General features: G+C 39.1%; 1 protein-coding gene across 2 annotated transcripts; it reads left to right on the forward strand.

The window, feature by feature from the left end:
- On the forward strand, positions 1 to 27,295 carry RACGAP1 (Rac GTPase activating protein 1). 2 transcript variants are annotated; one of them, XM_057704013.1, is made up of 17 exons: positions 1 to 116; positions 8,522 to 8,610; positions 14,076 to 14,278; positions 15,298 to 15,434; positions 16,382 to 16,451; positions 18,158 to 18,211; positions 18,917 to 18,997; positions 19,486 to 19,603; positions 20,083 to 20,213; positions 20,886 to 21,050; positions 22,229 to 22,324; positions 22,411 to 22,609; positions 24,176 to 24,281; positions 24,457 to 24,589; positions 24,700 to 24,835; positions 25,771 to 25,879; positions 26,173 to 27,295. In XM_057704013.1, the coding sequence occupies exons 2-17, from the start codon at positions 8,526 to 8,528 to the stop codon at positions 26,246 to 26,248; spliced, it is 1,899 nt and encodes a 632-aa protein (XP_057559996.1). In that variant the 5' UTR covers positions 1 to 116; positions 8,522 to 8,525; the 3' UTR covers positions 26,249 to 27,295. The 2 variants fall into 2 exon arrangements, with proteins under 2 accessions (XP_057559996.1, XP_057559997.1); XM_057704014.1 differs by having other exon boundaries at positions 27 to 116; positions 8,526 to 8,610.

A 27,295-nucleotide genomic window follows, 5' to 3' on the forward strand; every position in this document is an offset into this window, starting at 1 on the left:
GGAGCCTTCGGCGCGGTGCTGCTCTGCCGTTGGGTGAGGCGCGGAAGGAAGTGGAAGGCAGCCCAGGTGGGGTGAGGCGGCCCCGGCCAAGTGGGTGCTGGGGGTTACGAGGACAGGTGCGTCTGGCGCTGGGCTTGTGGTGGGAGGGAAGGGTCCGCGGTGGTGAGCCGTGGCCCCCGCGGGGGTCGGGGTGGAGGCCGGCACTTACAGCCCCTCCTCTGAGGCTCTCTCTGGGCTTGGGGGCGCGGGCGGCCTGAGCGTGCGGTGGCTGGGGAGTCGGGGGGCTTCTTTCTTGGCGCCGTGTTTTGTGGAAAGCCGGGGGCGTTTTTTTCAGACGGTGGCTTGAACAGGGCAGGATCCACCCCAAAGAAGTCTCACTTAAAGACAAAGTTAGGGAGTGGTTGGGGTGACACCCCGGTTCTTTTCAGAGGAACAAGACTTTTTCGAAGGGAAAAGCCCCGTTGTTTGGGAGGCTGGGGCGGCTTGAAGTGGAGCCGCTCTCCCTAGTGGGCTGTGTGTGTCTACGTAGGTTATGACATCTTGTCCTCCCCATCCTAAATCCCAGCCTTAGTAACAACGAGGCCTTATTTTACCCTTTCACGTACATTCCTCTTCAGGATTTCATTCCTAGGCAGAGAGTGTGCATAGGAACGTGGGGTGGGTGGGAAGATAAGCTTTTTTTTTTTTTTTTAAAGAAATGTCATCATACTCTTCAATGTGGTAGGTAAGCTTTTCGAGTTGAAAGTGTTTAGAGAAGACACCTTTCTTATAGTTTAATCATTCAACAGGTGTTTATTAAATACAAAATGTTAAGTACAAGACAATCTTACTTGGCTTTAAAGGAGCTTGCAGTTTATTTGGGTTAATAGAACTTAGAAAGAGAACTTGTGGTGAATCTGGTAGGCCTTTATGTTGTTGAGAGTACTGTACGTTAGTACAGCCCTTTTAGAAAATATTTTGGCACTATTTATCAAGAATCATAAGAGGTTTTTACACTCAGACTTGGTAATCCCAGCCTTGGAAATCCATTTTAAGGAACACAGCCACCCGAAGAAAAACACTGTTCACAGTGATGTTCAATTTATTCATTCAGTGAATATTTGGTAATCATTTGCCAAGTGTCTCGCACTGGTCTAGGCATCAGAGGCTCAGCAATGAACAAACAGAAATATCTGCCTTCTTGGAACTTAAACTGTTGGGGAGACAGACAATAAGCAAAATAAGTTAATAAATATGTTAGATGGAGGTAAGTGCTTTTGAGCAAAATAAAGCAGAGAAGTGTTGGGGGAAGGATGCAATTTAAAATAGGGTGGTTAAGAAGGAGACAGTGACTTTTTTAATTGATGTATAGTTGATTTAGTGTTGTGTTAGTTTCTGGTGTTCAGCAGTCATTCAGTTTTTATATATATATATACATATATACACACACACATATACATGTTCTTTTTCTTTTTTCTTTTTAATATTTGTTTACTTATTTGGTTGCACAGGGTGTTAGTTGTGGCATGCAGGCTCCTTAGATACTGCAGGTGGGCTCCTTAATTGCTGCAAGTGGGCCCCTTAGTTGTGGCAGGCAGGTTCCTTAGTTGTGGCATGCGAACTCTCAGTTGTGGCATGCATGTGGACTCTAGTTCCCTGATTCCCTGCATTGGGAGCATGGAGTCTTATCTACTTGACCGTCAGGGAAGTCCCTATATTCTTTTTCATATTCTTCTCCATTATGGTTTATTACAGGATATTGAATCTAGTTCCCTGTGCTAAACAGTAGGACCTTGTTGTTTATCTGTTTTATATATAGTAGTTCATACCTGCTAATCCCAGACTCCTAATTTATCCCACCGCCTTTCCCTTTTGGTAACCATAAGTTTGTTTTCTATATCTAAGTCTGTTTCTGTTTCATAAATAATTTTGTTTGTGCCATATTTTAGATTCCACATATAAGTGATATCATATATCTGTCTTTCTCTGTCTGACTTACTTCGCTTAGTATGATAATCTCTAGGTCCATCCATGTTGCTGTAAATGGCATTATTTCATTCTTTTTTATGGCTGAGTAGTATTCCATTGTGTATATATACACCACTTTATCCATTCATCTGTCAGTGGACATTTAGGTTGTTTCCATGTCTTGGCTATTGTTAATAGTGCTGCTATGAACATTGGGGTGCATGTACCTTTACAAATCATAGTTTTCTCCAGATATATGCCCAGGAGTGGGATTGTAGGATCATATGGTAGCTTTATTTATAGTTTTTTAAGAAACCTCCATACTGTTCTCCATAGTGGCTGTAGCAATTTACATTCCCACCAACAGTGTAGGAGGGTTCCCTTTTCTCCACACCCTCTCTAGCATTTGTTATTTGCATTTTTTAATGATGACCATTCTGACTGGTGTGAGGTGGTACCTGATTGTAGTTTTGATTTGCATTTCTCTAATAATTAGCGATGTTGAGCATCTTTTTATGTGCCTATTGGCCATCTGTATGAGGCAATGACATTTGAATAAATACCTGAAGGAAGTGAGGGAGTGACCATGTGAGAGATTCTAAGTAGATTAACAGAGAAACGAAATTACCTGAATGTCCAAGGAAGAGAACAGTTAAATAAGTGTTCGTGAACTTTTAGTAACTTAATGGAAACATGATAAAAGTAAAACACAGAATTATGTATAAATCTATGAAATTCTATGAAATAGGAGTGCATAATGGGCAGAGATTAGATAGGGAGGTGCATACAGTTGTTTAGGGTGGTGAGGTTTTAGTTACACTGTTAAAAAACTTTATTATTATTATTATTTTCAAATTTTTGGCCGCATCGTGCAGTGTGTGGGATCTTAGTTCCCTGGCTAGGGATCACATCTGCACCCGCTGTGGTAGAAGCGTGGAGTCTTAATCACTGGACCACCAAGGAAGTCTACTTTTTTTTGAACATAGAAAATTAACAGTGTGTGGCAGTGTTTTATATCTGCCAAATGAGTGTTGTAGATAATAAAGAGGTTATTTTGGACTAGAATGATTAGGGAATGCTTTAGTGAGTTGGTAAGACTTACACTAGACCTTGAAGAATGGAACGCTTCAGAATGGAAAGAATTCACAGAAGAAAAAATAAAAGGAGAACTTAGTATAATGAGCTGGTAATAATTTTCTTTTTTTCTTCTTATTGTTTTTTTAATATTTATTTATTTGGCTGCACCAGGTCTTAGTTGCGGCATGCAGGATCTTCATTGTGGTATTCGGGATCTTTTTTAGTTGTGGCATGAGAGATCTTTTAGTTGGGCATGTGGGATCTAGTTCCCTAACCAGGAATCAACCCAAGCCCCCTGCTTTGGGAGCATGGAGTCTTAACCTCTGGACCACCAGGGAAGTCCCTGAACTAGTAATAATTTTCTAAAATATAGTAATTCAACTTGTCCCATTCCTTTTTTTTGGCCATGGTGCATGGGTTTGTGGTATCATAGTTCCCCCACCGGGAATTGAACTGGGCCCTCCACAGTGAAAGCACAGAGCCCTAACCACTGGACCGCCAGGGAATTCCCTCCCGTTCAGTAATCTTCATTCATGTTGGACTAAGGATGTTGTATTTACTCTTTCTGCAGTTGACTTGCTCGTGAGAACATTGGGTTTCAAGATATTCCTCTTGCCTACCAGTTGAATAGAGGCTTTGATATGGTGAAGCAGAAGCTGGACATTTGAGAAAAAGAATTGTTCCGATCTGCTTTCATGTGAAAGACTCTTGTAGTATTGAGACAGTCTTAGGGAGTGTTTTTTCTTGGCAGCAGAGAACCTATATTGTTGATTTCTTGGGAATTTCCAGATTTAGTAATGTTTGTGAGAATGTTTTTCATTAAAATCTTTCCTGAAAAACTCATTGCTTTGTCTTACAATATTTAACACCCTTGATGCATCTGAAACCTGATGTATAGTTCTCTTAATAATGTTGTTCGTAGGGGGAGGAAGAAGAGGATAGAGAGTTTTCCCAGGATACTCTGCAGTAGATCTGTAATAGTCTGTTATTCTGAAGGATGATGTCTGTTCTCTTGGCTGGGTGATTGAAATTAAATTGAGGACTCAAAGCAATCACATCAAGCTGAGACTCTTTCCTGGTGATGCCAAATTGCTCCCTTAGGGATACTCACAGATTGGGAATCTGTAACATAGTGACTTCTCCACCTCTGGGGCTTCTCATCAATAACAGCTGAGATTCTTTAGCACCTTTTTGTTTAAAGTGCTCCACAAACTGATTCCTTGCTACACACAAGGATCATTTCAGCTTTCCTGAAAGGCAAATGCCTCTGTAGTGAAAAAGTGACAGCTGTTTTACAGCTGCAAAGCAGTGTACTACAATATGACTTTGTTTTTGTTTCCTTTCACATTAGTGTATCTCCTAGCTATGAGCCAAATAATAAAGGGGGAGAAATAAAGAAGTATTCATGAGGGTGAAAATGTGACCCAGCAGGAAAATTAAGACTATTTTTAATTGACATTGAATAGGATGAGTAAGTTTTAGCTTTTCAAGCTACAATTTGGCTGAGATATCAGAGTTAGTACTGATACAGAAAGATATTTTTGTCATCTATAAATAATTCCTGAGAGTCACTTCTATAGAATGTTAATAAAAATATGTGGTCCCCTAGCATATAAACAGAAGAAGATTATATTTTCTAGTGCTGTTTTTGGATTGCCCAAAGTAAATCTATGTTAGAGGAAAAACTAACTCTTCTCAGATGCTATGAGCCTCATGTAGAAGAGCTTGTTTAAGAGCCTCAACCAGGTCAAATTTTGCTATCTCCTGCCTTCTTTTTGATCTGGGTTCCAGCTATGATTTGGTAATCACTCTTCTAGGATGTAAATAACAACAATCAGACCAAAACAAAAACAAAACCAAAAAATTTATACCGGCTATAATACCCTATATTCTTATAGTGAGGTTCAATTTATACAGTATAAAACTTTTACCTACATTAATTTGTAATATTCTGTGAGGTAGATAGGTCAAGTATTATCCTTCCCATTTATAGATGTGTCTCAGAATTTGAGTGACTTATCCAAGGTTATGCAATGGGTAAATAGAAGTAAAATTTTATCCTAGAGCTTCTGTCCTCTCACCTTTTTTTTTTCCCCATTTTTTTAAAAGAACTTTTATTGAGATACAGTTAACAGACAATAAACAGCATAAATTTAGAGTGTACAATTTGGGGGATACGTGTTCCTTTAACTAAAACAGCTAAAATTTGAGTACAAGAAATAAAGGAAATGAGATAGCTAAGGATTCATCATACTTCAGATTCATCCAGGATAGTATTAGTTGGAATACTCCTACTATAGCTCAGAAGCTACATTACAGTAATGTTGTCAAAAGAGGGAATTTGTCCTGGAAGCCCTCACCTTTTTTTAACTGTTCTGTTTGTTTTCATCTATATTAGACATTGATGTTCAGGCAGAACAGAAATTCTTTTGACAATAGAATCAGGGTGGGGTGGGGGCATGTGTGCATGTGTGTGTGTTCATTCATGTGTTTGTTCTCTGACTTCGATTTATCAAGTATTTTTTAAAAATACTGAGTCTTTGTGTAATGCAGCAGTGCCAAATATAAGGTTTCTCCTCTCAAATCTACAGTCTAGCTGGGACATAGGATAGAAACATGGTAAAGTTAAATTAGAGTACAAGGTGTATGTGTCTGAGTGCCAATTGTGCAAAGCAGTTGGGGAAAGACTGGGGCCAGGGGGCTCAGTTGAAGTGAGTGTTAATGACCTGCAAGTGATGAGGGGCTGGGTATAATACATGAGAGAAGAATCCACAGTTTGGTGATTATACTTGTAGGGAAGGGAGTAACTTAAGGTGACTCTGAGATTTGGAACTGAGTGACTGGGAGAATGATAAAAATAAGGAAATCAAAGTTGAGTGTCAGTAGGGGAGGAAGTAGGGTAGGTCATTGGGTAGAGTAGTTGATGATGTATGTGGGGGAAGGATAGTATAATGTCTCAGAATCAAGCTCAACATCTAGGGCATCCCAAACAAATTGAGAGCTACAGGATTGAGTTAGGATAGAGCCGAGGGCTGGAGAGAGAAGCGGGTGAGTTGTCTGTAGAGATGTAATGACTGAAGTGGGATGCTTAGGTACTAGGCATCATGTTAGGAGAACACTGTAGGTCAAGGTAGTTGTATGAGATTACAGTTATGAGATGTCCCCAGGTAGGTACTCTGTGTCTTTAGTCTTTTCAGGAATCAGGTTGGGTTTTCAAGAAAATACCTCCCCACAACATTCACTCTAGGGAGTGGTGTGCACAAAGAAAATAGAAAAGAATAGAGGAACTTGAGAAAGTGAATGATTTCTCTTAAAGGAGGCAAAGAATCAGGTTGTTGTATTGTCATTTAAGACATAAAAACCCTCTGAATTTTTTTTTTTTTTTTTTTTTTTAAACAACCAGTTTTCAGTACCCTAGTTGCACTGTCACATTTTCTTTTTCTGCATTCCTGGACAGATAGAAGTTTTCCTATATGCTGAGCTCACTGTTTTATAATCTCAGAATATACAGATAAGTGCAGAGATGATAGAACCAGTAATACCCCATATTAAAACTGATCACTGGGAGTTCCTTGGCAGTCCAGTGGTTAGGGTGTTGCACTTCCACTGCAGGGGTTGCAGCTTTAATCTCTGGTCAGGGAACTAAGATGCTGCATGCTGCGAGGTGTGACCAAAAATAATATGCTGAATACAATAAATATTTAAAACAACAAAACAAAACTGATCACTGTCTTTCATTTTTATTGGCAGCCAAAGGAAATCATCATTTGAATAGCCTACTGAATGCCCTGCCCCTGTTTTCTGTCCTGTAGCACTTAGATGTATTTGCCTTTTTTGTCATGTTGTTAAAACCCATGGGCATCTCCATGACTTCCACATCTTTTCCTACCAGTTTTAATGCTATTCTTTTAGTTTTGTTCTTAGTTTAGAGAAAGAGCTTTGTAATAAATTTGTTGGTCTGGTTGCTTAGCAGCTTGCTGTGATTATGTAGCTTGGAACAGATACATTGCCATTTGAAAATCTTGGTTTCCGGCTCTGATTCAGGTATATATTGCATCCAAGCTTGGATTTGAAAGCTTTTTTGCTATTAGGGCAATCATCATACAAGTAAAATGAATAATTCCATAGTATTTAATAGAAAATATCTTTGTTTATATATTCCTTATTCCTTTGTGTTTTTCTTCCCCTTTCGTGCCCTCATAGCTTATGGTACAATCTTATAAACATTGTAAAATCACTAAACCTTCCTAAAAGAGTTCTTTTTTTTTAAAAGCCTTTATTGACTTTGTTACAGTATTTCTTCTGTTTCATGTTTTGGTTTTTTGGCCAGGAGGCATGTGGGATCTTAGCTGCCTGACCCACATCCCCTGCATTGGAAGGCGATGTCTTAACCACTGGACCGCCAGCGAAGTCCCTGTAAAAGAGTTCTTAAAATTTTATTTAGATGCATGAAAAAAGGGCTTGGACTAGAATGTTAAAGGGGTGATTAGGAGAAACATAAGAAGAATCCTTTAATGGTGTTTCTGAGGACATTGAATTTTCAAATGAAATTTGATTTTTTATTTCATTTCTTTGATAATTTTGATAACATCCTGCTGATGTCTTTCTTTCTTGACTGTTAAATGAAGATCTTATTTCCTCAAAGTGTTCCCAGTTAAAGTTTATTTGGAATAGAGCGGCCTGTAAGGACACCATTTTTAATGTAAAATCAGTAAGTCTTTGGGGGGGAAATATGAAGCCTAAGATTCACTATTACAGAACACAGTAACAAATGATTTTTCCTTTGCCCTTCTGACTGTGAAGGTGGTATATTGTCTCCTTGATGCCAGAATGTGGTACAACATAATCCTTTGCCTATACTTAGTATAAATTTATTAGACATAGTCCCTGCATGCAGTCCAGCAGAGAGCCCCTCATTACAGAAATAATTCTTGTGCTGCTGAGCTGGCGGTTTCCCCACTTAATCACTTGTGTGACGTCATCAGTGCTGTTGGTAGGAAATGTGCTGACCATGTCTCCTGCGTTTTAAAAGGCAGTTGCGACAGGGGTACTAGCTAAAAATGGAATTAAAAATAAACCTTTTAAGTTACATTGAAGGTCTTCAAAGTGCAGCAGGATTAAAGTGGCAAGAATGTTATATTAATCAATAGGCTTGACTAAGTAGTTGGTCACCTAGTAATCAATTGACATACTTGTCCCTAATTGTTTTCTTCTCAGCTCCAGTGATTGCAGAGTGGAGGAGAAGTAGGCAGGAAGGGGTGTTATGTTCAGGGGGCTGAAATGCTTTTGTAATTTTCAAATGAGTCTTAAACATTCCAACTTTGTTTTTATAATAAGGATTACACAAAACATCAGTTGTTAGCTTGAGATTCTCATAGTGGTAGCTACACATGGAAGAGTCCAGATGTTAGTCACTGATCGCTGTACTGGATTGCTACTGAATCTTTTGTCTGGGGGAGATGGCAGGACCCCTAATGTATATTTGATTTCTTGGCAGAAAGATGGATACTACAATGCTGAATTTGCGGAATCTGTTTGAGCAGCTTGTACGCCGGGTGGAGATTCTCAGTGAAGGAAATGAACTCCGTAAGTCATTCTGAGCTGGCCTGTGTGAAGAGAAAAAACAGATTTCAGATTTGGGTTTTCTAAAAAGCCGAAGAGTGTTCCAATCCTAAAATTGTTTTTCATTTGTGTTACCTAAAGAAAATGATGGTCACTCATCTAAGATTAAAGCTTAATGGACACTCATTCTAAATGGTCACGTTTTTATCTGTAGTTGTTTTAAAATGGATTTTATGCAGACATTTTTAATTATCAAGGTTCTCTTTTCACTAAATAGTTGGCATTAGTTGCCAATTTCATTTTTGTATCAGAACTGGGCAAAATCTACTGAATTTCTAAGGATGTTGCTTTTTTTCTTTAGAGTAGTAGTTGTTTACATTTTTTATCCTGGGTTTTCCCTGAGTTCTATAAAACATTTTCAGTTGAAGAGGAGAAAAATGACAATTTATTTTCGAAGGAGGGACAGTTCATCTGCTTTCACCTACTTTGTATATTTGATGCTTAGTAATAAAGGGTTGAGGTTGGGTGGAGAGCTGGGGAGAAAAAGGAGGTGGTGATAGAATAGTCTTCTGGGAAGTAAATTAGTAGAAAGAGAAATGGGGCTGATAGCACTGACTTAAGTGATCTAAGGGAATTATTCTTTACCAGCTTTTCTTTGTGTTACCATCCTCTCCTATTTCAGGTTTTCATGAATACCTAATTTAGTGGATGTTGCTGTTATGTCAGTCTCATTGGTATAAAAGTAATGCAAGAACTGTGTCTTAAACTTAAAAAAAAAAACCCCAAAACTCCATAGTACTTAGTATGGTGTCTTGCTTGTGCCATTCAGTATTTTCTTTAATTTGATTCGTGTTTTTAATAGCTCTCATCTACTTACAGGCCTTTGAAAACAATATTCTATTTCCTCTCTCTAATAGCTATTGCATGACCCTATCATCTGGTACCAACTCAGTAACCATGATGGCATACTAATTAGGCTTCTCTTTGAGGTCACATCATCTCAGAAGATGGATTGCTTTGGAGCCTAGTGGGGAGGAGTATTAAATAAGAATCTTAAAATTCAGGTTCACTCAGCAAATATTAAGTGAGAACCTATCACAGCCTCTAGCACATGTTGAGGGAAAGGGATAACTAAATGGCTTCATGGAAGAAAGTAGGGTTTGAGTTGAGCCTTAGATTAGATATAGGGTAGGATCCCAACAGACAGGTGAAAGAGGGCTTTTAGGGTCGGGGAGCCACCTGAGTGGAGGCAAGATGGTGTGGAGTGTGAGGGGAATAAGAGTAAGGGGGAGTGACTTAATCAGAGCCGTGTTTTTGGAAGGTTACCCTGGCAGAGGTGGAGGCTGCATTAGAAGTGGAGGTGAGAGGCTGATTAGGACATGGTTGCCGTAGCTCAGGAAAGAGGCAATGGGGAGCCCTAACTAGACTGATGATTGTGAAGATGGAAATAAGGAGAAATGGGTGGAAGAGATTGTGATAATAAGATCTCTAGGAGGAGGCAGCTGATAGTATTGGGGGGCAGAGGGAGGAATCTGAGGTTTGGAGTCTCAATAACTAGTGCTGGCTTTTAACTGTTATTTCTGTGTCTGTTTCTCCATCTGTAAAAAAGGAATTTTGCCGTGAGGATTTAGAAATAAATGAGATACTAGTTGTGAAAATACTTTTGGAAATAATTATGCCAAAAAAGAAATACAAGATATTTATTTTTACAGGAATCTTTACTTTATAAGCAAATTTCTATCTTCCCTTGATTTCTATTATAAAATAGAGGTACGTTTTGGCTCCTCTCCAAATCCCTAACTTGGAATGTTGGCTTTTGAAGAACTAAAGTGGCTTAGTGTTTTCTAGACTCTAGAATTTCCTTTTCTGCAACCACCCCAGTCTGTCCTCTTCTTAGATCCTAGGAATTTCTCCCCAAGTGTGCCCTGACTCCTTGCTCTTGCCTTTCATTGTAATAACTTCATTCCTCTTTCTCCTTTTTGTAGAGTTATAGTTTGTTTGTTTTTTTTAAACTAAGTTCAAGGTTACTGAAAGATCAGAGTGAAGGTTAATATTCAAATAAAATGACTTTAATAGCCTAGGTATTTTATCTTTGTTTTCCCCAGTCTACATGATTTTTATCTTCTATTTTTATCATGAGATGCCTAAACTTTTTTGATGTTGGTGTGTAAATTAGGAATAAATATGACTTAATATTTATCAGGTGCCTATTGTGTGCCAACACCATATTAGGTTGGTGCTGTGCTATATGCAGTAGGTGATACTAAAGTGTATGTGACATTGTACCTGTCTTCAAGATTAAGATATTTACGTTTCAGAGACAGGATTCTGTTTCGTGAAACAGAAGATAATACAGGTATCAAAATATATACTTTGGGGAAGTATAGAAAAATGGAGCAGACAAATTAGGGATTCATAGAGCAGTTGGGACTAGAAAAATGGGTACATAAAGAAGAGTGGGGAATTCCCTGGTGGTCCAGTGCTTGGTACTTTCACTGCCACAGGTTCAATCCCTGGTTGGGGAACTAAGATCCCACATGCTGTGTGGTGCAGTCAAAAAAAAGGGGGCGGGGGTAGTTAGGGCATTCAGTTTGGAGAGCATAGCTTGATCCTAAGTGAGAAGGCAGAAATGAGCACAGGTCTTTCCTGGGGGCGGGGACGAACTGGTTTAGCTAGAAAGAGGGTGTTGGGTAGTGATGGGAAGTCTGATCAGACTGGTGAGGTGGGCCTGGACACCTGGAGTTTAAATTTGATCTGAACAGCAATTTTGTTCATTCATTCATTCATGGAATATTTAAGTGCCTACTGTCTGCTAGGTAGAGTGTAAGGCCCTGAGGATAAAAAAGCAAAAGAGACACAGGGTCCTTGCCCTTAAGAAGCTTAGAGGGTAGTGAGAAAGACAAGAAAGAGCCTGTACAAAGTCCCTAGCAGGAGTGAGCTGAAAAAACAGGATTTCTGGAACTGCCTTAATCTCTGTGCTGAAATACAAACCAAATCCTGAATTTTTTTTTAATTGATCTAAGATTATTCTCAATTTGTTTTAAGGAAATTTCCCTTCTCCTTTGTCCTTTTTGATAGACATATTTTGTAATTTAATATACACATAACTTTTTTTTTTTGGCTTCATTGGATCTTCATTGCGCTACATAGGCTTCTCATTTCGGTGGTTTCTCTTGTTGTGGAGCACAGGCTCCAGTAGTTGCAGCATGCGCGCTCAGTAGTTGTGGCATGGAGGCTCTAGAGCGCAGGCTCAGTAGTTGTGGCACACGGGCTTAGTTGCTCCAAGGCATGTGGGATCTTCCTGGACCAGGGATTGAACCCATGTCCCCTGCATTCACAGGGGGATTCTTAACCGCTGCACCACCAGGGAAATCCCCACATAACTTTTTTTAAAGAGACAACTTGAATTTAATAAACCTTTTGAATGTATACTTCATGACAGGTGCTAGTACCAAATTGAATTGTGAGTCACACACTGAGCAAAAAAAATGCCATTTAGTTTATTGATCTCCAGCATCAAAGTTTTTCCTGGTCTGTGTTCTAGAGTTTCTTTTTGATCCGTGCTAGCACAGTAAGTTCATAACAGAATTGTACGTAAAAGTAGTATCTTAGTCATGTATGCAAATGCTATGGTTTTGGTCTAATATAAACTAAACTAGTAATTTAATAATTTGTATTACTAAAATAGGAACTTCTTCCTTGAAATGAACTGATGCTTTATTTGGTTTCAGTTCTATCGTCCAGTTCAGTTAGATCTATAATGTATGCCAATTAACAATGAATGGGAATTAAAAACCCCAATTTAATGAGACTTTTCAAGGAGTATCCTAAAGAACAATCAAACCAGTGAAATTAGGTCAAATGAAAATCTTTTCATTCTCAAAATTGTTTTTCAGTTCGGTAAATATTTGAGTGTGTAGACAGCGCTGTATTTAGAAACATTTAATTGACCACAGTGTGGAGCTAGAAAGTTTTTAGACTGTGTAGTTGAGAAGTGTGTTTCCTGTTCTTTATTTTTTAAAATGGAAGTATTACATACATCAACAAATACACAAATAATAAGTGCACTGCTTGGTGAATCACAAGAGTAAAATAAACATGGCTAAGAACCAGCTTTTGTTTTAAGTTCTTTTCCTTCTGAATCTATAATTTTGAAATAGCTAAATTTGCAACAAAAATTTTTTTTGTTTATTTTTTTTGTTTAAGGAGGAAAAAACCCTTAGTAATGTGTTCCAAACTGATAACTAAACCAATATATCATTTAAAACTATTTGAATTGTAAGAAGACATTTTATTTTTTGAGATCCTTGATATTTGCATTGTCTAAAATAACTAGGTCATAATATCCTGTTTTGCTAGAATCTATTGTTTACTAAAAACCTGTGTTTTCCCTATGTGTGACTTGGTTTCTCTAGATTGAATTGTTATCCTTACTTGTAAGTTTGAAATTTAGTCAAATTATTAAAATTGCTTTTAAAAAGCACTGTATTATTTCTGTGCTCTTAGGTTAAATTCAGACAGGAAAAGTGCCCTTATTACCAGAGAATCTGCTAGCTTTGTGTGAATTTGGCCTAGTTTCAGCCGTAAACTGGGTTAATTTGACCAGCAGCAGATGTACACCTTTGAAAGTTCCTCCATGATGCTGATGAAGTGATGCTTAGAGGTAGATTGAAGTGAACTAGAACAGTAAGGCATTGTAGAATAGTCTTTGCCAATAGCAGGTGATAAGAACGGTGCCACTGGGGTTATCATGCTTTGAGGTGCTGCCTTGAAAGTGATGCTTTCTTTGCAGACATTTGAAAAGAGTCCACATTCCTATATCAGTGACTCGCCCAAAGCTAGTATGATCCCTCCCTGTGTCTTTCCAACTGGAATGTTTACATACCCTTCAGGGCTGTGTTAAATGGCAAAAGCAAATTGGCTCTTTACTTTCAAATCAATATTTGTGTAATTATATAGCTGAATGCAATTGCAGGCCTAGACATCTGTAATATTAATCTGCATCTACTGGAGCATATTACAGCAGTTACATTTGAATTTGCTGTTGAACGCCTCTGTGGCTCAGCAATGCATGACCCTAAAGGAGGCTGTTTTTGTTTTATAGCTGTAACTGTCCTGGTGCGTGACAGCTGCCCCAAAGGTATCCCCCTTTGATTGCCTTCTGTTCAGGAGCTTTCACTGTTAGTGTTACATCTGGAGACAGGTGACTAATGACTTACTTATTCCATAGCAGATGCCAGTGGCTAAGCCAAAAAGTAAGTGGCCTGTTGAAATAGGAATTGCTTCCCACAAAGCTCTCATCCAGAGTGATGAACATATATCCAGGATCTGCTGCTGGTTATTTTCAGCTGGATTTGCCCACAGTTCAGCTGATTCTTTAATTATGCATTTAGCATAAAACTCATTTATTCATCTAGTAAATGCTCTTTTCTTAGAGCATTTATACTCTGTTTGGTGCTTGAATTATTAAAATGTACCCCTTTTCTTAGAATTTATCCAGTTGGCAAAGGACTTTGAAGATTTCCGTAAAAAGTGGCAGAGAACAGACCACGAACTGGGCAAATACAAGGATCTTTTGATGAAAGCAGAGACTGAGCGTAGCGCTCTGGATGTTAAGCTGAAGCATGCACGCAATCAGGTGGATGTAGAGATCAAACGGAGACAGCGAGCTGAGGCTGACTGTGAAAAGCTGGTGTGTATTGTTTTTTATGCTAGAACTGTGACAGTGGGGGCGGGGCAAGAAGCATCATCTGATAATGTTTCCAATTGCCCAGATATACCCAGTTTCTTCTACGTGAAAGAACTTAAAAGCAGCATGTCCCTGATTGGAGCTGAAATTGCAGCCAAGGAATCCTATTCTTCATAGGTTGAACTTTAAATTTAAAACTTATTTTTTCTCCTTTAGACCTGAAGCTTTTGCTTAATGGACAGATTTCAAATGAGAATTTAAAGAATTAAAATTAGGGGGAAAGGCAGGGAAATCCTAGCATATTTGAACTGTCTCTCGTTGATTATAAGTGCTACCTAGAACATCCTCATATAAGATATCAATAGCTAGTACTTTGTCATTGATATGGGCAGGGCAACTCTTAAGTCTTTCCTTCATCACTGGTCTTAATTTAGGGTAAAGGGCTAGATGTATTCAACCAATGTGAACACTAGAACATAGAGCACTATCGTTTTGCTGTACCAGGGTGGGTCATGGTACAAAGGCAAGCCTTTACTACGAGGGAGTAATCCACCTTGGTACAGTGTTAGATGCCTCAGTAAGCTCAAATTGTCTAGTTCCAGTGCATCGCAGCTTTGTATCCATTTTAATACATTTTGCTCCACCATTTAGAAAGGTGAGTGGCTGCTTTGATCTGTAGAAGAAGCCAATAATTGTCCTGATAGGATGACACTAAAGTGTTTTTGCTATGTGAAATCTATTTTGGGACTCTCGTTTTGCAACACTCTCTTCTCTTGGATTAGCAGTTTGATCCAAAAGTCTTGTAGCAGAAACCCCACTATTCTAGATCATTTTACCAGTCAGAAATCAGAGACACAATCTGGGCTGATGTGAATTAATATGCTATTGGTGTAGCAGCCTTCCTGAAGGCTCATTTGCATAATGCTGTATTTTAATGTCTTCTGGTCTGCCTGTCCCATAAATTTGAGGTGAAGCTTTCTCCCCTGGTTAGTTAGGATGTTTTACTCTGCTTTGGTCTGTAGGAAAGACAGATTCAGCTGATTCGAGAGATGCTCATGTGTGACACATCTGGCAGCATTCAACTAAGCGAGGAGCAAAAATCAGCTCTGGCTTTTCTCAACAGAGGCCAACCATCCAGTGGCAATGCTGGGAACAAAAGGTGGGGAACTGCATCTGTTGGCATCTGATCACAGGCAACACAGCTGTCAGAAGTTCTTGTTATCTAAACTCTTAAATATACTGCTTCTGGAATGTGTGCTGAATAAAGCAGGAAAAGACTTTGGAGGAAGGATGGGTGGGAAATAAAGACGCAGAGGTCTCCCTCTTTATTTTTTTATCTTTCCTTAGGATGTTTCATCGTGGGTAAAATTTGGTGTTGGTGCTGAATTGCACATCAATAACTAAGCTTGCACATTGCTAAGAAACCTAAAGGTGGAAGTGGCAGTTCAGCAATACTTCCAGTGTTTACTCTCCAGAGGGCTCTTGTAGCTCTTCTGGTTTAGAAAGGCCTTCTGTGAGCCAAGACCAGACAATAATTTTGGTTCCACCGCATTGCTATTTGAAATAGTCTCAACCAGGCTTTGAATTTAACACCCCCGATACAATATGCAGGGAAAGGTCAGCACTCTTAGAGCTATTTATTTTGTTGCCTGGTTGTTTTATGGGGAATCTTTATAACTAAGAAGATGTACAGGCTTAATTTCTTAAAAAGCTAATGCTGGGTAATACTCTGTCTTGTAGAAAGCAACCACAATTGGGATCAAATTAAACTTCACTCTTCTGCCTTGTGAATTTTTAGGAGCCTGTAGTACAGACTTAGCAGGGACTAGCACCCATACCCCTGACTAACTTTCAACTGCTGTTGTAAGGCCTTTGCTGAAATAGCAGCTGTGCTGCATGTGTACTCATGCACGCACACACACACAGTCCCCCGTGAAAACCATAAAAAGCAACCCACCACAGCTAGGGTTTGTGCTTGTAGTTATCTCCATAGGAAGATGCTGCTGTGAAATTGCTGATGTTACCTGACCCATGTGACTTGTTCTGGTGTTGGTGGATTTTACTTTCCACAGCCTTGTTTCTAACACTACTGTTTCACTCATCTAGACTGTCAACCATTGATGAATCTGGTTCCATTTTATCGGATATCAGCTTTGACAAGACTGATGAATCACTGGTAATGAACACTTGATTTCTGAGAGTTATCTATTTTTCTTAACCCTGTCCCCTCAGGAATCTCTCTCCTGTCCTCTCTTCTGAAATTCCCTTATTACTATTTCATTAGTTGATATGTTAATAGATACTGACTAACATTTAAAAATATAAATACAAGCTGTAAGAGAGTGGCTTATGTATTTAATTTTTAGAAGTGAGAATATAGAATTTAGGATTTAGCATGAGGTTAAATTTATTTAACGGAGCTGCCTTTACTAATTGGTTACTACATCTTGACTTATTAAAATTGCAGCTAGCAAAAAAAAAAAATATATATATGTATGTATATATGTGTGTGTGTATATATATAGAGAGAGAGAGAGAAAGACTCTATCCAGCCAGGGTTTATTTGCTGCTTTTAGGGAGAATAAACTTGTGCCTTATTTCTAAGTTAAATTTGTTCTTGAGGAAAACTTAGACATACTTCACAATTAGAAGGAAACCAGTGCCCTGGAACTTCAGCTAGAAGACTGATGAGTTTCCAGGCACTAGATAATGCTTTTATGAATAGTGGTTCACCTGTCTAAGCTCTTAGTTACTCTGCTTTTGTGGGGCAGCACCCTTCTTGCAACTTATGGTGGTGTTTCTGCATAAAAGGTCATCTCCTGATATTTCAATCTTTGATGTTCCAGAGACTGGTATTTTATTGGTTTGTATATCTTTCCTATTTTACTGGCTGAAAGCTAGCAAACAAAACAATAAATCAGAAGGTTATTGGTAGTTGGTTTTCTGATAATAGCGAAACAAATGACAACTACTTGTTAAATAGGCTAGAGTTTTCTGTCCAAATTCAGAATTTGACTAGGGAAATAAATGCCGTTTTGTAGACATGAGTATCAGATACCACTCTTTTGAAATAAGGAAAGACATAGTCTGGGATATGTAATAAAACTAGAATATATTACTAGCTGATTTTAGAGCTAGACCTATGATGTGATATCTGTTGTAACTGAAGCTGAATCAAGCAACCAGTAGCTAAATTACTTGACCATAAATTGGAGAGGTTAAATTTATTTAGCTAAGCTATATACAACTGGTTTTGGATTTTATGTTTTCAGGGATTATCAGGGTCAGGAGGTCATAGGTAGCTACTTAAAAATGAATGCAAATGGTTAAAATGAATGAAGTGAAACTAGATCACAGTGAAAGACAAATTCTTCAGTGTCCACTGTGAATGTCTTTTTTTAGGGCCCAAGGAAGAGGGATGATTGAGAGATGTGAAACCCAAACTAGAACTTTTAAAGTGACTACGTTGTACGGAACATCTGATTAGATGATAGCAATCCCTTAAGAGCAAGGATCATATCTAACACCATCAGTATAGTGCCCAACATTCTGTAAGTTCTAAAACTAATTACAAAAATAATCAGAAATAAAGGACCAGGCACTGAAGATATTCACGACAGAAGTTGATTCTTTAACCTTTTCTTACCTCTGTGGTGTTGATTCCTGACTCTATTATAATAGCTTCAATTTTAGAAAGAAAGCATGTTAACTTACTACAGTTCTATAGCTATAACATTTGAGACCCTCCCTTTCCCTCTCCCTGAATTGTGAGGTAGGTACTCTGACTCAAGAGGCCTTTAAAATTCTCTGTAAATTTATTTGCACAGGGTTTAGGGAAGGCCTAACCAAAGAAAGAAATTAATACAGTGTAATTGTCAACAGGATTGGGATTCTTCTTTGGTAAAGACTTTTAAACTGAAGAAGAGAGAAAAGAGGGTATGTATGGTTTTGTTTAGTTTCAGGGTTTTTGTGTGTGTTTGTTTGTGTGTTTATTTTTACAAAATAGCAATAAAAGAGTTTTCTCTGGAAATATTGCCATTATACTGCATTCCTGACATGTTGCTCTAGCAATTGTTAAACACATATTACAAGTGAATCCATGTTGCTGGGGGGTGGGGGTGGGGTATTGATGTTCCTTGAGGTGGTAACTCAGGACAGAATCCTGTCCTGTTTCACTCTTCTGGGCTGCTCTCAGTTCATTCATGGAGAGAAAAAGGATATATTTAAGTTTGTTTTGAGTTGTCACATGAATTTTTATGCAGGACTTTTGTGCTATAATATAAGCTTCAGATGAAATATGTGTATAATGGGATATACAGAGATCTTTGTGTGCTTGTTTAGGGTCCTTAATATGTTTCCAAAGACGTCATGTCCTTAGATAGGATTACACTCGACTTTTTCTGGTGCTGTCACCTAGATTTTCCCAAAGCTTGCTTGTTTCTTGTAGGGCACTTAGGCATTTTTGTGTTGGTACAACCTAAGCTTCATGTGGAAATAGTGAGAGAGCACACATTGGCTTTTATTTCCTGCAGCCCTCGTACCTAGGACTTGCATCCAAGCTGTCTAATGGAATAATTTTATCTTTTGTGCTTCAGATCTTCTGTTTGGCACTAAAGTTCTTGGTTTTTGCCCTATCTCTAGCGCTCTAGTAGCCGACAGTTCGTTGACGGTCCCCCTGGACCTATAAAGAAAACTCGTTCCATTGGCTCCACAGCAGACCAGGTAAGAATAGCCAGGCCAAGAGAATCGTGGTCTTGAACACATCAAAATTTAGTGGCCCCAAGCATTAAAAATCCCAAGTCAACATTGCATTGTTATTTTGAGAGAGATGTTCGGTGAAAGTTTGTCTCTGTAATAGAATCCTTATCACCCATATGAATCGAGTAGTAAACAACTGTCCACTTTATTTGTGATTCTTAGTTGCTTGTATGCATACCTCTATGACCTGTATTTCTCTTTGAAAGTATGAGATTTCAACTTTAAGAGTGTTTCGGGCTGGAGGTTTAAGTCCTGACCGAGACTCAGGAATTTTTCAACTACTCCAAAACATCTCCCCGCCTTCCCCTTTCTCTCTCTGCCTTTTCCTTGTTTTCGTCCTTTTTTCCTTCTTCCTTCCCTCCCTCCCATTCCTTTCCTCCTCTTCCTTCCCCTCCCCATTCCATCCAATTTTGTGAAGTTTCATCCTTTCCTCATTACTGCCTTTGTTTCAGGGAAATGAATCCATAGTTGCAAAAACTACAGTGACTGTTCCCAATGACGGTGGGCCCATTGAAGCTGTGTCCACTATTGAGACTGTGCCATACTGGACCAGGAGCCGAAGGAAAACAGGTCTGCTGGGTTTGTGACTGAATTACCTGTGTAAAACAACTGGTAAAATCTGGGGAGAATTGGTTTCTTAAAATCCTCCTGAGGCAGGGGTTGGATGTTTTGGGTAGTTTCTTACTGCTGCTTACTTAGAGGGCCAGAGCACTGTTTGTGTCATGCCCTGCCTTTGGCTTGCTAGCCTGGCCTACACCACTATTGTATAACTTGTTTTTCTGGAAATGTTTTTTTTTTTGCATAGCCGTTGTATTCACTTCTGATTATTGTTACAGATACTGGTTATCTACCAGTTATATTAAAATTGGGGTTAAAATTCCGAAGGGGGAATCCCCTGGCAAGTCCAGTGGTTAGGACTCCTCGCTGTCACTGCCGAGAGCCCAGGTTCAATCCCTGGTCAGGGAACTAAGATCCCACAAGCCACATGGCGCAGCAAAAAGAAAAAAAGAATTCAGAAGGCACAAAGCTTAGAGTTGCCTGTTTTCTAGGTACTTTACAGCCTTGGAACAGTGACTCCACCTTGAGCAGCAGGCAGCTGGACCCAAAAACTGAGACAGACGGCTCCAGCACTCCTCAAAGCAATGGAGGGATGCGCCTGCATGACTTTGTCTCTAAGACGGTAAATCTGGGATAGCTGCTGCTCTCGGGCACATATAATTTTTTAATTGTGGAAGTAATATTTACTAGCAACAAATTTAAATACTTTAGTGTTATAAAGTTAAATGTCAAATTTCCTTCTTCCTAATCCCACTCTCCAGGGTTACAAGAGGGTGTATATCTTTCCATTCTGTGAGTAATATTGAATTAAAAGAAAGCAACTTCTCATAAGCAGTTGTTTGTACTTTTTAGTGATGTGTATTTACATTTCATGCTTGAATATGGCACATTTTAACTTTGTCTCATTTGATTTCCTCGTAAAAACCCAAGCAAACTGACTGAGGCTCAGAGGAATTAACTGACTTGTTTGAGCCACAGGACAGTAAGTGGCAAAGTTAACATGGGGGTTTCCTGACTCCTTGCCAACAAATTCTTTCCACTACTGTACAGTGATCCCTTCCAGCTGGATGCCCTTATGCAAGTTACTTAGCCTCTTTTTGCTTCTGGTTCCTATCTTAAAAAAACCCGAAACCTATTCTATAGGATTATTGTGAGAATTACACAAGTAGATATGTGTAAAGGGATGAGAAAGTTGTTTGATACATGCTAAGTGCTTAATAAATGTTGGCTGATGATGATAGTTTTCTGATTCATACCACTCTCTGTTTCATACCACTCTCTGTTTCATCCTCAGGTTATTAAACCCGAATCTTGTGTACCATGTGGAAAGAGAATAAAATTTGGCAAGCTATCTCTGAAGTGTCGAGACTGTCGTGTGGTCTCTCATGCAGAATGTCGGGACCGCTGTCCCCTTCCCTGCATTCCTACCCTGATAGGGACACCTGTCAAGATCGGAGAAGTATGTATGACCTGTGGGAGACATCGTGTTATGGCTTCTTTAGCTTTTAAAAGCTTACGGTCATTTTTTTCCCCCAAAATTAATGATGCCACGTATATTTCCTCCCACAAACAAATAACGAATGGAAATTATAAAATGTTAACTTGCAGCAGAATCCTGTTTGTCCTTTCTAAACCAAATTCCTCTTCCTTTTCTTCCCCTCCCCTTTCTCTTTCCCTCCCTTTCCTTGTTTTCTTCCTTTTTTCCCTCCCTCCCCTTCCTTTCCTCTTCTTCCTTCCCCTCCCCATCCCATCCAATCTTGTAAAATTTCAAACATATACAAAAGTAGAGAGATTATTATAACTAACCCTAGTTCCTATCACTCAACTTCCACGGTCACTGATTCATGTTCAGTAGTGACTTATTAATAACCCCATCTCCTCCTCCTGACCCTGTTCAGTGAATTATTTTGAAGCAAATCCCAGCCATCATATAATTTCATCTTTGAATATTCTTTCTCTATGTTAGAGATATTCCATACTAGGCTATTAAGATTAGATTGATTATTTCTAAGATTTGATTCAACTCATTAAGAAATTATTTTGTTATAAGCAACATTAGCAAGAGTCAAAACAAAATGGCTGTGCTGCTACCCAGCCTTCAGCAAATTAAATGTTACTTTTCTTTAATCTTAAGAGTTCTTATCCATGTATGTAATTTTTTACAAATTTCCTGTATTCTAATATAGAACCATAGAGTTCTCTCCTACAGATAGGTTTGTGTCATGATCAACTGTGAGTGGTGTTAAATAATTTTTCTTACTAAGAATAGTTACAGTATAGAAAAGGTTTTCTTTTTTAAAGTAATAAATTAGTTTATATTACGCTCCATACCTGTAATCTCATTATTGCTTTCTTTCTGATGCCCTTGACTATCAAAGGAGCAGGGGCGGAGTTGTAGCTAGTGGTCTTATTACTTGTTCATGTAAGAGTGTGGTATGTGTGACCATAAATCCATCCTGCTGTGGAGCAAGGAAAAATAATTGAGAGTCTCTGTTTTAATATATGTTTGGGGAAGAGGAATTTAAACGTAAACATGATGTCCCAGCCTGAGAATTAGTCTGGGGATAGCCCTTCCCATTGGTCTTCATCTGCTGGTCTAAGTGGTATAAATAATAATTTTAAACTTGTCTTTTTCAGGGAATGCTGGCAGATTATGTGTCCCAGACTTCGCCAATGATTCCTTCAATTGTTGTCCACTGTGTAAATGAGATTGAGCAGAGAGGGCTGACTGAGGTAAGAGTCCGTTCTTGGAAAGGGTGAATTTGTTATTTGTGTCAGTAATTAAAAGGTTTTTAACTGAAAGTATCATTTGATAAAAGACAGGCCTGTATCGGATCTCAGGCTGTGATCGGACAGTAAAAGAGCTGAAAGAGAAATTCCTTAGAGTGAAAACCGTACCCCTCCTCAGCAAAGTGGATGACATCCATGCTATCTGTAGCCTCCTGAAAGACTTCCTCCGAAACCTCAAAGAACCCCTTTTGACCTTTCGGCTAAATAAGACCTTTATGGAAGCAGCAGGTAAGGGCAGATCTTGTTTTTTTTTTTTTAATATTTTATTTATTTATGTATTTATTTGGTTGTACCGGGTCTTAGTTGCGGCAGGCGGGCTCATTAGTTGCAGCTCATGTGCTTCTTAGTTGCAGCTGCAGGCTCCTTAGTTGTGGCATGCAAACTCTAAGTTGTGGCGTGCATGTGGGATCTAGTTCCCTGACCAGGGATTGAACCCAGGCTCCCTGCATTGAGAGTGTGGAGTCTTAACCACTGTGCCACCGGGGAAGTCCCAAGGGCAGATGTTAATACTTAAATGTGAGTCCCACAGGGGCAGGAATTTTTGATTCTTCTATTTCCTGTTTTGTCCCCTGCCTGGTACAGTGCCTGAAACATAGCAGATGCTCAAATACTTTAATGGATGAAGAACTAGACCCATGTTCCCTGAGCCTGCCTTTCGTCTTCCTGTCTAAACTGTTTAGGGTCCTAACAGGTTTTTTTGTTGTTACTTTTTTTGGTTGAGTTTTAGGTTGTCCTTTTGAACTTAGAGTCACCTTTGATTTCTTCACCTCATGACCTACATCTAATCCATTGGCAAATCTTGTCAGCAAAGGCCTTGTAAATGTATCTTAAATGTAAGATGTGTCACTCCTGCTACTATCTTGACTCTCTTACCCCAGAGTGATGTAAGAACCTACTGGTTTTCCTGTTTCTACTCTTGCCCTCTGCAGTATAATCTTCACACAGTAGCTAGAGTGGTCCTTTTATTACAATTTAAATCAGATGATGTCCCTTCTGTCCTCAGTATCCTCCAAAGGCTTCCCATAAGTTTCAGAATAAAATCCACAGTCCTTAATAGGCCCCAAAGACATGATTTGGCTCCTAGTTATGTCTCCAACATTATTTCTTTCCACACCCTTCCCTTCCTTCCTTCTTTTCCAGTTACACTGGAATTTTTGCAATTCTTAGGACATAACCAAGCTTACTCCCAACTCGAGGCCATCATATTTGCTGTCTCAGCCTGGAGTGATAGTTGCATGATTTGCTCCTTTATTCCTTTCAGGTTTCTTTTTGGATAGCTTGTCCTCAGAAACACCTTTCCTGACCATCTTGTCAGAAAGAACAGCTCCCATTTCTCACCTGCCATATTATTTATTATAGGTATCACTGCCTGATAGATAATTGCTTTTCAATTGACTCCTGTGGTGGCATGGGTCAAGGTCTTTTGTTTAATTCTGCTTGATCCTGAGCACTTAGAACAGTGCCTGGCACATAGTAGGCTCTTAACATGTTTTATGAACAAATACCTTCTTGATAATTGTTGTCACTGCAGTTTATATGTCTGCCTTCCTGGAAACGTGAGTTTCCAGCTGCTTTCCCTAACTGCAAGAGCTGGTTTTTTTTAAAGTTCTGATTTCTAATATTGAGCTGTTGGCCAGTATCCTGCTTAATGAAACTAGAGTCTGATGCAGTCATGAACCTAATCAGAAGTTTCAGAAGCTTACTGTATAGATGAGACTTTGTGGTCGATAACTTGGAAGCCTGCTGTCAAGGGAAAGAAGTCGAGGCCTCTTGGTGCTTTCTTTTCACTTATAGAAATCACAGATGAGGACAACAGCATAGCTGCCATGTACCAGGCTGTTGGTGAACTGCCCCAGGCCAACAGAGATACATTAGCTTTCCTCATGATTCACTTGCAGAGGTGAGTAGAGCAGAAATTTGTCTCTGGGAGTCGGGGAATTTGCCAAGGGGAAGAGAATGGGGGTTGGGTGTTAGGGAGGGAATGTGAGGGGTGAATTGTTTTCCTGTAGATATTATATTTTGGTCTGCTTTTAAGCAGAGGGACAGGTCTTCTAATTTAATGCTTTTTTACTTAGAGTGGCTCAGAGCCCAAGCACTAAAATGGATGTTGCCAATCTGGCTAAAGTCTTTGGCCCTACAATAGTTGCCCATGCTGTGCCCAATCCAGATCCAGTGATAATGTTACAGGACATCAAGCGTCAACCCAAGGTAAGCAAGTGTGTGTATATATACATGAACTTGTGTAACATAACAGGAGAGAATGGTGAGAGGTAAGTCCTGGGCATTGGTAGTTTGCTAACATATTTGGTGGCTTTTAGGTAGTAGAGCGCCTGCTTTCACTACCTCTGGAATACTGGAGTCAGTTCATGATGGTGGAACAAGAGAACATTGACCCCATGCATGTCATTGAAAACTCAAATGCCGTTTCAACACCACAGACCCCAGATGTTAAAGGTAAGGCCTAAGTTGTGCTTCTTAAAGGGCCTGACTCCCTCTCTGGTTTTTCGTTGAGTGCCCTCTCCTTGCCTTTGCTAGAGCTGTTTGAAATGCATATTCTTCAATAAAATTAAAGCAATTTTGAGAATTCTAACATTAAAGAAAAATTTGTACAGTTCTACCATCCTAAATTTTTTTCACTTTTCCATATTCTCCTTTCTTTACCCATATGGATATTCTTTAAAAATATACATATAATAATTTAGATATTATTAGTTCTTATTTTACTTAGCATTTTGTGAGAACTCTCTGTTACTATGCGATCTTATTTTTATGGTTGTAAACTATAATTTACTTAAATATTCTAATAGGTATTGATGTTATTTTTCAATTTTTCATAGTTACATGTAGTGATGCCATCAACATTATATGTATATACCTTTTTTTTTTCCCTAATGTTAAATTCCCAGGAGTGGGAATTACTGAATTAAAGGTTTTAAACATTTTTGTTTCTTGCTGTGTTTTGCCAACTTGATTTCTTAAAGGCTTTTGCCAGTTTGTATTGCCACCAAAAATATATGAGGCTGGTTTCATTCCAACTTCACTGGCATTGGAGACCTGTTCTTTCATTATTGTAAGTTCCTTTTTAAAGAAACATTGTTTTTTCTAGTATAGGAAAAAATCAAATAGATGTTAGATTTGTGAAGTTTGGAGTTTGAGAATGGCTTAAGTCAGAAAATGAATGTCAGCTACTCGTTGGGCAGTTGCCCGCATAGTTCAGAAAATGTACCAGTGTATTATAAAATGATGGCAAAAATGACCTCTGGGACTTTGCTAGGTCTCTAACCTTAGCTCTTAAGTGTTTCGCAGGATATTGAGCTTAATACTGGCTACCTGCAAGAGTGCTTTCTTTTTCCCCTTCCTTTAAAAATATGTCTTACCTTTGATTGAAGTGAGTTTACTGGGGCCTGTGACCACTCCTGAGCATCAGCTCTTCAAGACTCCTTCATCCAGCTCTCTGTCGCAGAGAGTCCGCTCCACCCTCACCAGGAACACTCCCAGGTATGTGGAATTGGTCTGCTCAGGAAGTAAAAAATGACTGCTTCTTTAGACTTCTTTCCCATCATGCTAAAGCTTATTGAAAGAAAAATTAAATTAGATGTTAGCTGTAAGGGTCACCTTTTTGAAAAAGGCTCTGAAGGTCTTTACTGTTTTCCCCCCTCATCAGGTGACAAAGAATAGCTTACAGAGTAGCTGTTGAGGGTTTCCTGCTTTAGTTGATTATGTCAAGTAATGTTATAGTTGTTTATCATTTTTTATAGAATACTTTTCCAGTTCATTCTCTTTTTCTTTAGATTTGGGAGCAAAAGCAAGTCTGCCACCAACCTAGGACGACAAGGCAACTTTTTTGCTTCTCCAATGCTCAAGTGAAGTCACATCTCCTATAACTTGCCAGCGTTTACTGACCGCAAGGAAGGACGCACCTGTACTCTCTGCTCTTCAGCCTCCTGTACTCATGACTACTTTTAGCATTCTCCAGGCTTTTAATCAAGTTTAATTGTGCATGGGGGTTTTATGAAAACTATATATATCTCCTTCTCCTCAAGTAATGTAATATCAACACCTTGTGCTGTCATTGGGAACTTTGGATGGGAGATCTTTACAGGGGTAGAAGGGGGGTATGAAATTCATTGTGATTCTTCTGGGGGCTGGAGGTATGTCCCCTTGGCTTAAAGCCAAATGCTCTCATGTAATGACCTTTCGCTGTTGTAATTTCCATGAGAGTGGTAGAAGCCCTACCTCTTTGGTAAGACTGACTTGTCTCAGGGTGGGAAGTGGGAGGGCAGCAGGGTAAAGACAGGTCTTGACAGGATTTAGGATGACTCCTTTGAGAACTTGGAAATTCCCCTTCCCCCATTATGAACTGAGCTGTAACACAGAGCCTTCACAGAAAGGGGTACGGTGAGGACTGAACTAATAACGGGAATGTGCTTAGCTTTAATGTGGATTGATTAGGTTTAATAGTGTTAAGTGGCACAAGCTTGTAAAAGTGATACTGCAGTTTATATTTATTTCTAATGGGCGTCTGGCTGGACTTTGGGTTTGGTTGGGATCAAAGCCACTTTGTTCTTAAGTTGAATTCATTCTGATGCTTAATACCCCCACCCCCTTGTCCATTTAGAAGCCCTACTTCTAAAGGTCGGTGTACCTCCGGCACCCAACTAACAATTAACAGTAGGCTATAAGGGAAGATTGTCAATATTTTGAATGGCAAGAAAAGCCAGTCATTTTGTCTTTGCACTTTGGATGCTGAAATCTTCCTGTGGAACATAGCCACATCTAGGTAAACATGAGCTTTTTCTTCTATTAAAATTATTTCCAATGTCTATCAAAATGCTTTCTTCTGTAGAATGTTTCTGACCCATAGTGGCCTGTAAAACATATATTTGGAATAATATTTGGAAAAAAGTAAATAGT

The sequence above is a fragment of the Hippopotamus amphibius genome, chromosome 12 (genome assembly GCF_030028045.1).
Source record: "Hippopotamus amphibius kiboko isolate mHipAmp2 chromosome 12, mHipAmp2.hap2, whole genome shotgun sequence".
NCBI classification, from domain to species: domain Eukaryota; kingdom Metazoa; phylum Chordata; class Mammalia; order Artiodactyla; family Hippopotamidae; genus Hippopotamus; species Hippopotamus amphibius.

Coding starts and splice junctions, on each gene's coding strand:
- RACGAP1 (XM_057704013.1), top strand. CDS start 8,526: ATGGATACTACAATGCTGAATTTGCGGAATCTGTTTGAGCAGCTTGTA. Junction 20,214..20,885: donor ATGACTTTGTCTCTAAGACG/GTAAATCTGGGA, acceptor TTTCATCCTCAG/GTTATTAAACCCGAATCTTG. Junction 24,836..25,770: donor ACAGACCCCAGATGTTAAAG/GTAAGGCCTAAG, acceptor CTTTGATTGAAG/TGAGTTTACTGGGGCCTGTG.